This window comes from Helicoverpa armigera, chromosome 18 (genome assembly GCF_030705265.1).
Source record: "Helicoverpa armigera isolate CAAS_96S chromosome 18, ASM3070526v1, whole genome shotgun sequence".
Classification (NCBI taxonomy): Eukaryota; Metazoa; Arthropoda; class Insecta; order Lepidoptera; family Noctuidae; genus Helicoverpa; species Helicoverpa armigera.
In genome coordinates this window covers 1,134,806-1,151,383 of record NC_087137.1, presented here as the reverse complement: position 1 = coordinate 1,151,383, position 16,578 = coordinate 1,134,806, and the positions used below count along the sequence as shown (strand labels likewise).

Here is a 16,578-nt window from a genome sequence, read left to right as displayed (position 1 = left end):
ATATAATTCTGGGCCTCACAACCACCATTTACTTAACCATTAAATGCATTAATCTCAGTAACATTACACATAGACTGTCCCTTAAATTAGCATCAAGAACTAACAGTGGCAGTTTGGTCACAATCCGCTTAGCATTTTACGAGTTACGTACATAAAGTAGGGATAGACAAACGTCATAAAACTTAGAATTGTTGCGTACAATGTTAGTTGTCTTTTACGAGGAACCTACTGTAAAATGGTGCTCCCGAAACTTAGGTAGTGGTCAACTACAGTGTAGTAATGAGAATATACGAGTATGTACGAATGTAAAGGGTGCCTCTATGACAACCGTATGGATGGATCATTAAGCTATTTAAGCTAGGTTAAGCTGTTCTTGCTGTGATTGGTATGTGGTTGGGTGGATATCATTCCATTCATTAGGATATGAGTATTTATAACTTACTTCGTTTCTGCTCTTGTTCTGTGTGATTTAAGTGATTATCTCTAAGGACCCATTTATCTTTAATACGTTCCATTTAAATGGATTCTGCTATTTGACCGTATGGGTGTAACAAACAAACATTTGCGTAATATTGATTATGACATGAATAATTACAAAGTTTTGTAGAAAAGAAGGTACAAAACATAGTTTTAGTTCACGCAATTAATCAAATTACAATTTAACTAGTTTACCTTCTCTTAAACCGGGAAGTGAAAACGCCACAAATTACACAACTATTAATATTTCCGTTAATCCCCCTGATGAAAGTTCTCCATAATAAATTGATGCGACCGGATCCGAACCCACGACCTTCCGATCCCGGGAAACCCTCCGTTGGGTTATCGTCCCTTCCCGTACATCTTTTATCCCTTTGAGTAGATCTTGATTGAAAATTCGGCTAATGATGACAGTATATCTGGAAATATTATGTTCCCGCATACTTACTTTGTGCTGTCTAAAATGTTGAAAATATGGGTAGCTACATTATGTATTTTAACTTTTTTGTAGCACTGAAATTATTATATTTTGGGAAAAACAGTGGGAAAATGTCGAGGCAAATGGTTGAGCATAACAGTATGAGTAATAACTTCCAATCTTCAAGCTGCTATGTGAATAGGTATTTCTATAACCCACGAAGAGATCTCGGCCCGACCAAGGCTTCGAACCCTTGACCCTTAACAGCCAGTCGTGTTTGCGACTACAAGGTTTTTTATTAAAAGTCATTGATCAAAAATAATTCTTGCATATGTATATATATTGATTGAAATACCGTTACCCTTGTCTAATCTGACGACCAACTTTTCCATCCGCAAACAAAATTCTCCCTTTCTATTTCAAAATTGCGAAAACTAAAGTCAGCTTTTTCGATACTAGAGCAGTTTTCAATTCTCTATTTGCATGGGGAGAGCAAAATACTAGTGGCACTGAAAATGGCATTGATTTACGAGGCGAAGGCAGTAGGTGTTCGACTGGCGTGAAGTTTCTGCGATTTATTTCAGCAGCCGGAAAAACGCAGGCATTGTTGAGTCGGAGTGCATTTGATAGACCAATTTGAGGAGTAATAACGTTCTTTCTGCTAAGTGTGGATATTCACTGAAGTCATATTTAACTCCACATATGTAGTTTTGAAAGTAAGTCCTGAAAATGTATCAAATGAAGTATTCACTATTATATTAAACACCTAGGAAGTGGTGAAGGGTGGGCGTTTTGGGGGCTGTCTTTTGTAAATTTCTGACGTTTGAAAAGTGCTGTTTTGCAGCCAAGTTTGAATTAACGAATTCCAATTGTGTTGGGTTTGGCTAAACGTCTAACTGAATGCAGCCAAGTATAAATATTTTATATGGGAAGACTGCCTATCATACCTCCTCATCCCAGGCAATATACGACTTATTCTTTTCTAACACCAGTTGTCAGAGTTTTTTAGAAAAATGATCACATAAAAGTCAGTTTACCGATTTCCATTGAACTACTGAATAAACGTCGAAACATAATAGATCTTTTTATTCTGTTTTCTAACATGTTTGCTCGGATATTCTCCTGAATTCAAGATCAGTAAATAAACCGTATAAACGATTGTAAATCACATTTTATAGGCACCCAGGGAATTCGTTTAAAGTTTAGTGATTTTTAAAGCCCAATTCTTTATTGTTATTTGCGGTGAAATGGTGATAAAATCTCTTGAGGTGTGACTTGAAGCTGCTTTTACATTTTGCCAGTTTGTGGGGAATCACAAACTTTAAGGTTTAGTGGTTGTTGACAAAACTTTGACCGTCAAGTCGAGTCGACGTTGACGGTCTGTAGATTAGTGACAAAATTACAGAAAAAAATCTGCTTTGTTCCGTGAAGTGTAAATTGCATTTTTTTATTATTTATGTTATGTATGTGCAATCTTAAGGTACTTACGTACAGTTGGAAAAACGCACTATTTAAAGGTTCTCTACTGTCAAACAAAAACACTGAAATCTATACATACAAATATATGCTGAAGAGTTTGTTTGCTTGAATGCATTTATTTCTGAAATTATGAAAAAAAAAACTTAGTATTAAATAGCCCATTTATTGAGGCAAAAAAGTAGCATACACGTTTTATCCGAGTGCGTGATATAACTCCTACGGGAAGCGGGTGGAACCGCTGGCAGAAGCTAGCTTACCATACGACAATATAAATTTGATCTAGAAAATCATAAAACACTTCAGCTGAATCTGAAAATAGATTTAGGTGATTCGTCATTTCAAGAACTGAAAGTGTCGAATTTCCATTAGTTGTGCGCTGAAAATAATAATTTATGACTAAGTAGAATAAAAGCTGAAAGATGAAACGATCAAATCTTTTCTATATTTCAGTTATTTTTGTTAGATCTACAATTTATTGTACCAGAATAAAAAATAGTACCTAATATTCGAGACGATTGTTTTTCGTTTCATTTGATAAAAAATGTTTGTTATTGAACTTAATGATATATCGATATTTTACAAATGTTAGTGTGTCGAAATTATATCAATTTGTGGAATATCGAGGTAATATTGTCGTACTTTTTATACACCTCACTTTTGCAGTGGTTGCTCAAAACGTCAGTAGATTTTTAATTGAATTTAAATACTAACGCCTGTTGTTTTGTCTTTTTTAAATATTCCAAATAGATTGCTGTGTGCATTGAAGTCTTATTGACTGTGTGTCACAGATAGAGTTACAGTCCAGCTGAAGAGCTCACTATCACGTTCACGTTTTAACTCTTCACAGCGAATACCAATTCCTATATATTTACTTCAGTTACCGCAGTCATACTATAAGGCTGATTCACCCAAACTGTTTTTTGTTTTACTCCAAACAAGCAATGCAATAGGATTACAAAAATCTATTTTTGTACACACAGTCCTATTTATTTTTCTAAGACATCCAAATGGAACTTTTTCTCACCTTCGTACTCGTATCATAAAATACATATATTTATGCGTACACGCAATAGGAGCCACTATTTACGGAAACAATTTACATTACAATATTTCAATTTAAAATCTATTACGTTTGAACAGTTCACAGAAACATAATGTAAACACTAAAGTCTGAAACATTTGCAGTTATTAAAAACCACACTTTACACAATTTTGAACTTTATATCTCTATCTTAAGTTCCAAATTTAATTGCAACACATTCATTAATAAGATGAAGAAGTACACTTATGAAAATGAACCTTATCATCTTGCATATAAGATTGAAAATCAATTAACAGCCTTGCTGAACTGTACTAAGTTTCTTAGATTATGACGTGAAAAGGGTACTACAGTTATTAAGTCCTAGTTTTGAGCATTGTACCTCTGTAAGATACTGGAATTTTATAGGTACCGTACAAGGAATTGCCATTAGCGTTCTCATTTTTATACAGTACCTCATAATATTTTTATAGGGTCTTTCTTTCCTTATATTTTAGAGCTGGGGTAAGTGTCATTTGTCATGCTCGTCACGACACTGTTCCGTATATTTGACGATCAACACGTTTTTACGTTGTCGTGAAAAATTTTAAGCCCTCTTACTCATAGACGGAGGCTAGATGTCGAGACTAAATGGTAAAATTTTTGTATTAATGTCATCTATGAATCTCGATTGCTTTAAGTTATTTGTTAAGCGATTTCTTTATAAGTATTATTAGTGCTATTTTGGGCTTACTTTTTTATATCTGGATCTTCTTAAGACGAGATTCTTTCAAAAATATGTACTCGTCGGCATATGTTCACTTCTTCTTCACTTCTTCTATATTTCTTAATCTAAATGTAAGTAATGTTCGCCAGAGTATAATAGAAAAAACATTTGTGTGTATCACAGTATCGTAAACCGGTAAAATCCAGCCTCATAAACTGAAAAAAATGCTCATGTTACTGTAAGTAGTCACCCCACTGTAATCATCAAAAGTAAACATTCAACGCAAAGATAAATAAAACCACGCAATCATCTTTAACATACATTTTATATTTTAAACCATGATTGTTTCTGGCTGCCAGCCAAGTAAAGCAATAAATAAATAGCGATGCATGCAGCCTTTTTATGTAAACGTCGGATTAAAATCAATGTTAATCTACGTGGAAGTAAAGAACCCAGTGATATTCAGTTCTGTATGAATATCTAGATATCCATGTATTGGAACGCATATTTAATTTTGGGTAATGATTGTCAGACTTTCCGTCAGTTGCACAAAGCTCCATTAAAATTAAAGCTTCATTAAATCTATTGCTGACACTTTTATCTTTTTGACATAGCAAAAGCCAGCAACAGATTTAAAGAAGCTTTAACTTTAATAGAGCTTTGTGCAACTGATGGTTTCTAGCTTCTGATTACTCGTAACGACAGCCAAAGATGTTTAAATGACAGCCGTGACCCACCAATCCGCCGTGCCTTCTCAAACACGGAGGAACCCGTCATTAAAAGTTGGTCATCTACTGACCAACTGCCCCAAGCATAGGTTAATCTTACGATCAAATGAACTGTGTGGCTGTTATTTAGCCACGAATTCTTCTTAAGTTCTTTAACTAGTAAGCAATTAATTTTTCCTTAAATTTCTTCTCGTCGCTCCTAATCCATTGATCCTCATAGCTTTCCTCTAGAATGCGTCTTGTAAACGGCTGGTATTTTCATAGCTTTTCTCTTAGTAAAGCGCGAGAATAGAATAGTGCTATTGAAACTTGGCTAGACTCTTCTGGCCTGGATCTGCAGTGCATTGTTAAATACGATTTTAATTAAGCGTCGCGCTTATGTCTGCATTGACACCTATTTTTATTGTAAGGTAATGATTAAGGGTGTGTTATCAATTTTCACACAATTTTATCGCAATTGAATGATGAATGTAATCATTAGATCATTTTCCAACATAACAGCCAATCAGAAGAACAACAATAGCTTGAAAGAACCGCTATATATATTTATATTTTTTATAATGTAAAAGTGGAACAATGAGCCTTCAACATGCTAGGCAGGATTTCATCTTTAGTCAACTTCAAGATCAGAAAAAAACTTATCAAAACCCCATACATATCTTAACACCGTCACACCAAATCCATAAAACATACACCATTACAAGCCTTATAACAGAAAATGATTTTCCTTCACACCCGTTTTGATGGAAAACGTTATCGTGAATAAATAACACCCTATGAGGAGATGGAGAGACAGTTTATTTTTATTTTATTGGGCGGATATTGTTCGGAAGCGGTGGGGGCTTCCACTTATCTTTATGGGGGATTCTGCTACGTTATGGGGGACCGTGCTGATGGTGAATGATTGTGTTAGGATGATGGATTTGTTAAGATTTATTTAGGGATGGACAGAAGTCGGGTAGATTTAATAGCCGTTATGTGGTATGAATCCATTAATTAAACTTCAAGAATGGCTGCTAACCTCATTGTGATGATTTTGAGTAGAAACTTATGTCTCATGTAAACGAAGACAGATTTCTACGAATCAATAAAAATATATGTAGCTTTGCTAATGCGACTACAGTGAAAAAGGTTTGTTTTACAAAAGAGTGTTAAGCTTCCCTTTGCAATTGTCTATACATCTGTATTGGCAGAATGTACATATTTTATTTTTATTTTTATTTTTATTTTTTCTTTTAAGGAATAGCAAACAGTTACATTATATAAACTTACAAATAATATAACAATGACTTGTTGAGGTCATAATGTAACCCACAACGCTATCCACAGGTAAACATAAAAATTTAGAACAGAAATTCTAATCGCTAGGAACATTAATAGCAGTACGCGTAACAAATAACAATTAGGGAGAGTATAGTAGTGTAAACATGACTTTTAGCAAAATATATTAATAAAAAGGAAAGAGGAGTTTAAAGATACGATGACAAAATTAAAATGTTTGTTATGAAGAGGTTTGGGTTTTAAGTAGGGAACTATGAAGGAGGCTTTTGAACTTATTTATGCTACAATTGAAAATATCAATGTTTATAAAGGTGACGTTATAAGTGTCAACCATACGGCGGATAGGTGAGCGCAGGCCCGAATTAGTGCGACAGGTGTTCAGCGCAAAAAGAGTGCCTGGGCGCACCTGTCGCCTGTGAATGGTTCTTGGTACAGCATAACAGATCATATTATTTAGGTTTGTGCAGTTAAATTTATTTCTGACTATATTAAACAAGACAGTTGCCTCAAGGTACTTTCTTCGAGAGCTAAGGGGAAGGAGTTTGTATTTGCTTAGTAAAGTAGGATACGGCAGGTAAGCTTTATGACATCTATAATGCATTGCACGCAAAAATTTGTACTGGACATTCTCTACCATCTCAGCGTATTTTGTGTAGAATGGATTCCATACCGAAACTGCATACTCTAGTTGCGAACGAACAAGGGCTTTGTACAAACATAAATACGATGTGGTTTTTTTGAAGTCAAGAGTAGACCGCATGACAAATCCGAAAAGTTGAAAAGCTTTGCTGACTATTTTGTTGATGTGTAAGTCTAGGCATAGTTTGGTGTCGAGTATAACACCAAGGTCGCGGACTGATTTCAGTTGAGATAGAGGCTCATGACAAAGGTTGTAAGAGTACTTAATTATGTGTTTATTTTTAGTAAATGTGAGGAAGTTGCATTTGGGTAAACTTAGCTTAAGTTTGTTTCTAAGGCAGTAATCTGTCAGTCTGTCCAGGTCTTGTTGGAATAAAGTAGAATCGTCAACACTTTGGATGGAATTATAGACCTTCAGATCGTCAGCGTACATTAGAAACTTTGTATGATGGAAACATTGACCAATATCGTTAACGAAAATGTTAAATAATAATGGCCCAAGGATAGAGCCTTGTGGGACGCCTGATGTGACCTCGATGACCCTTGAAGCATGTCCATTGATTACTACTCTTTGACAGCGATTCAAAACATAGGAGGCAAACCACCGCAATAAATTGCCTCGAATCCCATTAAAAGATATTTTATTAAGCAGCAGTTCGTGATCCACTTTGTCAAATGCCTTGCAAAAGTCTGTGTATACGGCGTCTACTTGCAGTCCGTTGTCAAAGCTATCAAATAAAAAACTGGAGAAAGACAGGAGGTTCGTAGTGGTAGATCGCTGTTTAACGAAGCCGTGTTGCTGCGGTATAATGATATTATGTAAAACCGGGTACAATTCATTGTGGACAAGTTTTTCAAAGACCTTTGACAAAGTGGATAGCAGTGAGATTGGACGGTAATTCTCCACATTACCCTTCGAGCCACCCTTGTGCACAGGTGTGATGTTTGCATGTTTCCAACTTTTTGGAAACACTCCCTCTGTTATGCACTTGTTATAAATTATTGTTAAGGGTATGCAGATTTGATCAGCAGTGCGCCGCAAAAAATAAGGCGGTATGCCGTCCGGTCCTGGGCCTTTAGCAGGGTCCAGTGATCTTAATTCTTTTAGAATCTTTTCTTCATTAAAATATAGGGTGGAAATTATATCGCAGGCTGATGAAGTTTCTGCGGGTGGTTGCCATTGTGATAAGAGTGGTGACGCGGGTTCGTAAACAGAGTGGAAGAAATTCGAAAATACATTGCAGATATCTTCAGGTTCAGTGGCTTTGGTGTCTTTGTAATATACTTTTGCTGGGATGCTAGGTCTGTCTTTTTTGTTTGATACGTATGTCCAGAAGTGTTTAATATTTCTTTTTAGGCTATCTTCTACCGAACTTATGTACTTAGAGAAGCATTCACTGCACATATCCTTAAAACTGGTTCTATGTGCAGAGAATGTTTCATAATCCGATATGTTTCCGTACTTTTTCCATTTGATCCAGGCTTTTTGTTTCTTTTTAAATATATTAATCAAAGGTCGTGAGAACCAGACTGGATAATTGGAAGATCTAGGACGCGCAAGGGGAGTATGAGAGCTGATAATCTCGTCCAGTTTATTATAGAACAATGATAGAGCTTCTTCAGATTTCTCATGTGCAAGAAGTTTATGCCACTCAGTTTTCTGTATCACATCGTTTATGTTTTCATAGTCTGCTTTATAGAAATTGTATTTTTTCAGCGGCTGCCTGTTAAGGGGAGGATCTTTAATGTGAATGTTTATATTACAAATGAATGGGGGGTGATAGGTGTCAGCAGGAAGTAGAGGAGGTGATTCTGGAAGCACACTACAAGAAGCATTTGAAATTAACAGGTCCAATATTTTACCTTTACAGTTAAATGTAAAGTTGTGTTGAGAAGCACTTAGGAGAGACATAAAGTTGTTAAGATGGTCACAGGACGCAGTTGAACCAATGCATAAACAGGGATTAATGGAAGTATTCAAGGTAGAAGGTACAGGCCATGTTGCTTCTGGAAGGTTATAATCTCCGGCTACATAAAACAAATCAACGTTAGGGTTACAGAGGGCCTCATAGAGTGATTCAAAGTGTTTTTCGTAAACAAAAGGTGGGGTTTTAGGGGGTATGTATGCAGCTGCCACAACGTGATATTTAAATTTTTGGCTACTGGGTATTTCCACAGCAACATGTTCTATGTAGGTGTGCAGAGAGTGTGCAGTGTTTAAGCCTATTTCAATAGGTTGGAGGTTTTTCAAGACTGCCACCAAAACGCCGCCACCATCCCGTTTATTCGTGCTAGACCGATCGCGATCACACCTGTACACAACGTAACGCTGGTCAATGAACTCATTGTTACTGATTTCCGGTACTAGCCATGTTTCTGTCAGTATGATTATGTCGTATGTTCTCGTGAGAATATTCATATTTTATGTATTGCCATAATTAAGTGAGGTGTATTAAGAAGAGACATCATAACTCGAACTCGGATGTTTTGTGACATTTACCAGGCCTATTACATACACTTACATACTATCAGTCTAAATATGCTTATTTCTATCTTTATCCCCAGAACCGGCAAACTGCACTACCCCACAAATGTGTGCGGGCCACTGTTCGAGGAGGAGCTGGAGTTCTGGGGGCTGGACTCCAACCAGGTGGAACCCTGCTGCTGGTCCACCTACAGTATACACAGGGATACACAGGTGAGTTTAGAATAAGGTTGTGATGATGGTTTTCAAAATTTAGCCGTCGTTCGACGTCCAATTGAAACGGGACCGCTTTTATGGAAAAAGGCACCTAAAACTGCTCAATACAAGTGAAATTTATATTTTTTTTTTACAAATAAGAGCAGTTATTTTAATCATTATTTTATCTATGAAGTTTTAATTTGAACGGATTATGTCTGAATACGCGATCATATTTTATTTCGTCACGTCAAATTGCCGTCCAAAAGAGTTATGAGAACGAGGAAACAGAGACAGAGAGTGCATCGATGTCTGCGCAATTGCTAGTGCACTAATATAAATATGTCTACATGTGTATATAGAGAACAGCGCCTGTGGCAAATTAATTTGTCTGGACGCCACTAAGCATAAGTCAATACAGACTTATAAAACTCACATAGTCGTCAATCACACCATAATCCTAACGAGGCAACCGTCACCTACTCGTTCAAGCAAGCGAAACATTGACAGAGCACCATCCAACAGTTAGCTGCAGATTTATTCACAGACTTTATCCGGATAACCGGAGTCTCCATGAGACGTTAGATTGGCGGATTGGAAATGATAGAGATTACTATTGATGGAACCGTTGAACCAAAAGGGGGAAATACGAGAAAAAAGCAATAAATTCGCCCGGGATTGGCGAGTTGCCAAAAAATGCTGCTAAGCCGTCTACATGAGTTTAAGCTTGAATTAACTGCTATAGACAATAGATTTCTTTTTGTTGGAGGTTTATTATGGGTTTATTGTTTAACGGAGAATCTCCTACCTGTATCAATCTATCAAAATGTTAGTAGTAGCTCAGTTCATTCTTTAGATTCATAAGAAAATGGGCTCTGGGATAATTAAGTTACGCTGGAGGCGAACATAGCCTACTTTTTATACGGGTGATGTAAGTAGTTTTACGAGGACGTGGAAGCCGCAGGCGAAAGCACTATTAATTTAAAAAAAACAGGCATAAATGAAGCGTACATTTCAAATGATGACCACAACGTTTAAAATTAAATAAATGATTCACATCAACAGGTTTAACTTCGCTAATACGTTCGTCACCAAAAACAAAATAAATCAACCCAATAACAAAATATATTTGACAAATTAATAATGCCGTTTATTGAAATATTAACGCAATGTTAATTAAAATTTTCCGAGTAGTATATTCACGAATAGAGCGTTCATTAGTTGATGAAAATCCTGTTTCGAACTAGGTCACTTTTGACGAGTTCTAAGTAAATTCGATTACAATTTATTCAACGCTGATAATTTTGTTATAAATATTTTTTATTCACTTAGGTACTTTCTTTGTGATTATTTAGGTATTTTTTCTAATTATTTAGTAACGTTCTTTGAATTTCAAGAGCACTTAAGCTATGGTATGTGTAGTGAATAAATAATTGAATCCTTATTAATACAATACTTCAAAGAGTTAATAATCTAGTTGCGTGAAATTGTTAAAGCTGGGCGTCTGAGAAACTGAGGCAACAGGTTGTCAGCTAGGTATATAAACCTTTACTCAAAAGTAATTAACCATCTTCAAAAGAATTAAAATCAAAAACTCCTTAAAATTCATTTCGAAAGTCAATAATTTACCTGTTGCCACGACATAAAGGAAATTAACCCTTAAATTAATTCAAAATAGGCATTTGAGAATACAAAGGAAACATAAATACGGATCAAAAGGGCCTACACAATTTCATTAAGTAAAAGGAAGTGCCAATTGCAGCGTTAATACGTGATCGAATTTTGTTCTTCCACAAATTATTTGTACATAATATGTAGAAAAAATAATATACTAGGTAAGTTCTAGTATACTGGTAAATAAACGTAAGCTATAATCTGTCCGTGACTTCACCCGTGTACTGTAGGAACTGCACTAAGCACATGGATGCAAAGTAGCCTATATGTTATGCTAGATCACTGCCAAGTTTCACGAAAATACGTTCAGTTGTTTTTGTATGGAAGAGACACAAACATTCATTAAATACATCTGTTCATTCGTTTCTATATTAGAAAGATTGGCCTTCATTAAAATCTTGTAGAAGCTAACTAGTAGTTAGCTGTCAATAAGGATAAAAGATTTGCAATTTAGCCTGAAAGAACTCCAAAATAGTTTTCAAAGGCTTTCATTTTCAAAATAACCAGTCCATCATTTGAAAGAAAGCACTCCAAAAATGGATTATCTGTTTATCTCTTCAAATCGTCAACCCTTTCAATTTTTTTTAGAATCTGTCTGGACCAATAAAGAGGGTTTGGATTATGGAGAACAGAATGATTATCGGAGGTGCCAAAACCGAAAATCGACGAAAGTAGCGCGCCAAAATGCGGGTGAGCGGGGGACGTTGCTGTCTCCGCCCTTATTCGCCTTCTTTGGACCTGACCATTTTTTGTAATAGCAAAAATCTTTGACAGATCTTTTGAATAACCCAAACGCCTCGTTATTTCACTTGAATTTTATCGTATTGGTTATGCCCATCGTATGAATTTGACCTAAGAGAAGGCGCTTGACCTACCTGCATAATTATAGCATCTCTGCTCAACTTTTCTTATTCCGTGGTTTTGACCAATAAAAGGGGTTTGAATGAAGTGAGGCCATCTAAAATCAACCAATAGGATCCCTAAGATGTCACATTTTCACTTGATAAGCGATCTTTCGACGCCTTTAATAGATAGGGACCCTTTTTCCTTTTGGCTCCAGGGCTGGAGATAACCATCTTAGACCCTTTTTATTTCTGGACAATTTATGTGGGAATATATTATTATTTAGGAATATTAGTGTGTTCGTTGTTTCTTTAGATGTTTACATTTTAGGAGCTCATACTTCTTAGGGATAATATAGTTTTCTTTGAATTTAGTAATTAACTTCAAAGGAACCGGTCTTGATGGAAATAAACAAATATTCATGTACAAGAAGCTTATTTTCTCATTACATACTTTGATTTTCTTATACGAAAGTTAATTATAGTTTGACTAGCTGTTACTCACAGTTTCACTCGCGAATCGAAACAGCTTACTCCCCCGTAACCTTCTTTCTTCTTCATTGGTTTTTAATCGGTTCAGTGCACGGAGGAAGAAAAGATGTGCGAAGATGCCACAGGTTAGGTTAGGCACATTTTTAGTTCAAAGACTTACTTTAACTTCAAAAATGCGCCTGACCTACCCTGTGGCATCTTCGCATCAACTTGACTTTTTGGAACTAAAGAAACCCTGAACACCAGCATGTTGACGCGCTACTTTCTTAGGAGATTTTGCGTTATTACATCTCAGCTATTTATTATTTTCTCTCATATGAATATACGACATGCAAACCGATTTACTTTTCCATTTATAATATTAGCAAAGATTTATGTACCCACTAAATAGTGACCTTTTCCAAGTATTCATCACAAACAACGTATGTTCAAAGGCTTACAAATCTACATGCTATCAGGACGGTGCCTCGCTGTGTAAGCTGAGGATCTGAGCACCTGTCCATCATTTTGATGGATGAAGTGTATCACGCTTCATGAGGGCACTGAGCTGGCTTATCTTGGGTGCAAGGGATTTTGAGGCTTTCAACCGGTTTATGAGGTGTGTGTTTTTTGGGAATTTTGCCTAACGTAATTGTCGATGGTTAAAAAAGACATTACCTTATACACCCTGACTAAACTAGATGATAATACTCATTATTATTAGAAATCTAAGAAAGAGTGCTAAAATGCCGAGTGAGACTGCTTTTGTTCTACTTAATCGTTCACCACATTCGTTATTTGTTATTCTTTAATCAAAAAACTTCTGAATTGATCAAAATTAGGAGGAATGACAAAAACAAGATATAGATCTCTAAAGATACGTATTAAACAAAACAACGTTAAACAGGACAACAGCTAATATCCTTACAATAACATTACCTTCAGGAAAATTCCATGAAAAACAAATACCGAGTCTCTCATTTAACAGGTATACAACTTTATATAAATTAAATCAATTACATTAACGAAGAGAGATAAACAAAGCTAACACATACATTAGCGAGCGTGTCATATTCAGTGTTTTATCTACTACAATTTCACGTTGAAATGTTAATCTGTTTATACAAGTCATGTTATACGATACTTTTGTACACACGGCGGCTCATCAGGCTACTACAATTTATCAAGATATATCTTTGATAAATTTTCTACTTTATCTACAAATGAGAAAGGATCAATGTTGATTGGAAATATTTCACATGTTGGAGTAGCTTAATGGTTTATGCGATCCTTTTAGCTAATTGTGATCATGGACGCTTTTATAAGTTAGAGTTTAAGGTGTAGTTATAAGGTAGAAATGTTGCTGATACTACCCACGTTCACTATCACCACATTTTACCATTGTCAAGCAAGGCAAGGCATATGCGTGCAAACAATGCTCTTTTGTACCTGTCAGTTTTTAAATTATGGGTCCTAAATTCTAAGCGATATGAGACCAGTGATCTGAGGCCTCTATAAGACCTGAGAATAATTATTAGCCTTAAAATGATTGTCAGCTTATTTGGATATGCTACCAGATGAGAAATTTTCCAGATATTTATTTAGATTCTCGTTTAGCATTCGATAGAATTCATACAGACATTTCCTTATAGTATTTATTTCTTAGTATTACCGACAGATGTTTCATATAACCTTTTCCCGATATATTTTTATGTAATCTCAGAAATAGTTACCGGTATTAATATAAACGATTTTCAAACGTATGGTCAATGTAACTTTTCATATATTATTTTGTTTTGAACGTATTTTATTTAACATAAAACTGGCAAGGAAGTTGTATTTCATGGGGATTCGTCATGCTGTTTGCTGTGGGGCCATGAAACACGCGGTTTGGGTTAACAGTGTTCTATCGACGTGATTAAGTTGTGTAATCTTGTAATGCTATAATATCTGTAAAACGATGTAACCTGAAATATGCATAACGTTGAAAAATTACTTGCAATATAATCTAATACCGAGACCTACTTTACATAAAACAGCAGAAAAAAATTAAGATGAAGTTTTTTCAAACCCATAAGTTCCAATCATAGGTAAATTTTTTGTAGGACATTATTGGAACTCCACATTGATCCATTTACAAAATAATAAATGAACTTCTGGAAAAAAGTTATATTTGTATAAAAGCTACGATTGTAGATCATAATTTCGAAGACGTCATAAAATAACACTTTTTCTCTAAACAGCATATTACACGCTGGTTCTACGGCCCCGCTCTGCTCAGCTGTGAAGTCGACGTAAAGCGACAGACAATTGCTCCAGAGCTAACATCGCTCATATCGCTTGCGAATGAGCTGTCCTATCTCTTTGAGCGCACGCTTCTGCCTGCGACTGTACCTACTCACTTCTGTGTTCGACTGTACTTGCCTCTGTATGCATTGTCACTTGTGTATTTTTGGTACGCGATCGGAATTTGTTTTCAATTTAGTTTAGTGCTTGGTTGTTTTAATATGGAAATTGTGAAATAACTAATTACAGTATGCGTTTTATGTGGTCCCGATACTTAAAGAAAGATAGAGTGTTTAAATGATGAAAATTTAAATGGTTGAAATGATAAATCATGTGAAGAAATGCTTAACAAATTGAGAGAAAAAACAAAACAAAGTTTTGCGTCTCAATTTGCTCCATTTGTAAAAATTCGATTAATTGAAAGCTTTTCGTTTATTTAATAATCGGTAGGTCGGATAAAAGCTAGCAATAAAATATCTCTTGCTATAGGATATTTTTAACGCCGGAAAGCTCCAATGAATAATGATTTGTTAACCTATAATTTATCACCAGGAAAATAAACCAAGAATAACTAACCTCTGACTTATAATATATTTCCATTGTTCTCACACACAAAAACATCAGTAACAAACAAAAGATTTAAAACTGCCATAGTTTATGATAATGGCAACCATCTTAAATCAATATACTAAAAGTATTCATAAATCAATGTTAACATCTTAACTTGTAAAAGCATAAAACTGCATCCATTTGGATTTTATCCAGTTCACATAATATTGCAGTCAAGGATTAGTAACAAATGGAGTACTCACTAAATAAATAGACTTCAACAAGGTTAAAGTTGTTCTGTTCTCTGTTTTAACCGCATCTCATGAGAACTACATGAAACGCTCATTCAGAGAAAAAGTAGTTTATAACCTTCTATGGTAAATAGGTTTTCTAACACTGAAAGATTTTTTCAAACCGGAGTAGTAGTAAATACGCGTCCAAAAAAAAAAATTAACCAAGCTAAGTTCTCTATTCATGCGTTTATTTGCATTCCATAATGTTACAATATGACGAAGCTTAAAGTTAGGTACAAAATAATAGTATAGATACATTTCGACTCTGGCGTTGACACACGCATGACACTCCACTCATAGTTAATTACGAATTACCACTCCATTTACTACATAATCCTTCTGACACACAAACACTGTATCGGAAAGCTTTCTCGTTGATTTACAAATAAATTGACATTAAACTTTATTACGTGGAAATGTAGGGGAATGAAGATATAAGTAAGGAATGTTTGGCTTGCTGTGTTTTGCGAAGATATTTTATAGGTTAGTAAGGATTTTAGTATTTCTCTAACCTTTTTTTTTATCGACGTAAAATCATCAAATGACCCCTCCCGCTGTGGGTTAGCAGCGGTGAGGGAGTGTCAGACTTTTACTGACTAAAATCGTCGTGTTCCGTCATAGGCCTTTTATGTACCAGGGCCGCGGTATCTCTTTCGAACAACCCGCAGCCCCGGCAGGCCTTGGCCCTGCTGGGCCCCGCTGGGGTTGCTGACGTCTCTTTGAGGAGCGCGTGGAACAACGCGCGCCGTCGACACGGGTCTGTCGTCTAGGAAGACAGAGGGACGATGAGCCACCCGAACTCACCGCCCACAGACCCACGCCTACGGTGGCCGGGAGTCATCTCGCGACACCCGGCGCCCATGGTGTCTACCTGGTCCAGCGCGGCGGCCGGGATGAGAGGTGCGAACTCTCTGGCGTTCCGCCTCCTCCTTCTCGAGCATGACCGCTTCGCAGAAGGAGGCGACGGCATCCCATTCCCTCTCGCCCCGGACCATGGCCTGAACCAGGGCCGGACG

At 36.1% G+C, this 16,578-nt stretch overlaps 1 protein-coding gene across 1 annotated transcript in view; it reads left to right on the top strand.

Moving 5' to 3' along the window:
* The window catches only part of LOC110376737 (potassium voltage-gated channel protein Shaw), a 204,222-nt gene that overhangs the window by 50,811 nt on the left and 136,833 nt on the right, over positions 1–16,578 (top strand). Inside the window, exon 3 of the mRNA XM_049846126.2 lies at positions 9,333–9,465. Coding sequence (XP_049702083.1) covers positions 9,333–9,465 — 133 coding nt within the window. The remainder of the gene's footprint in view (positions 1–9,332; positions 9,466–16,578) is intronic.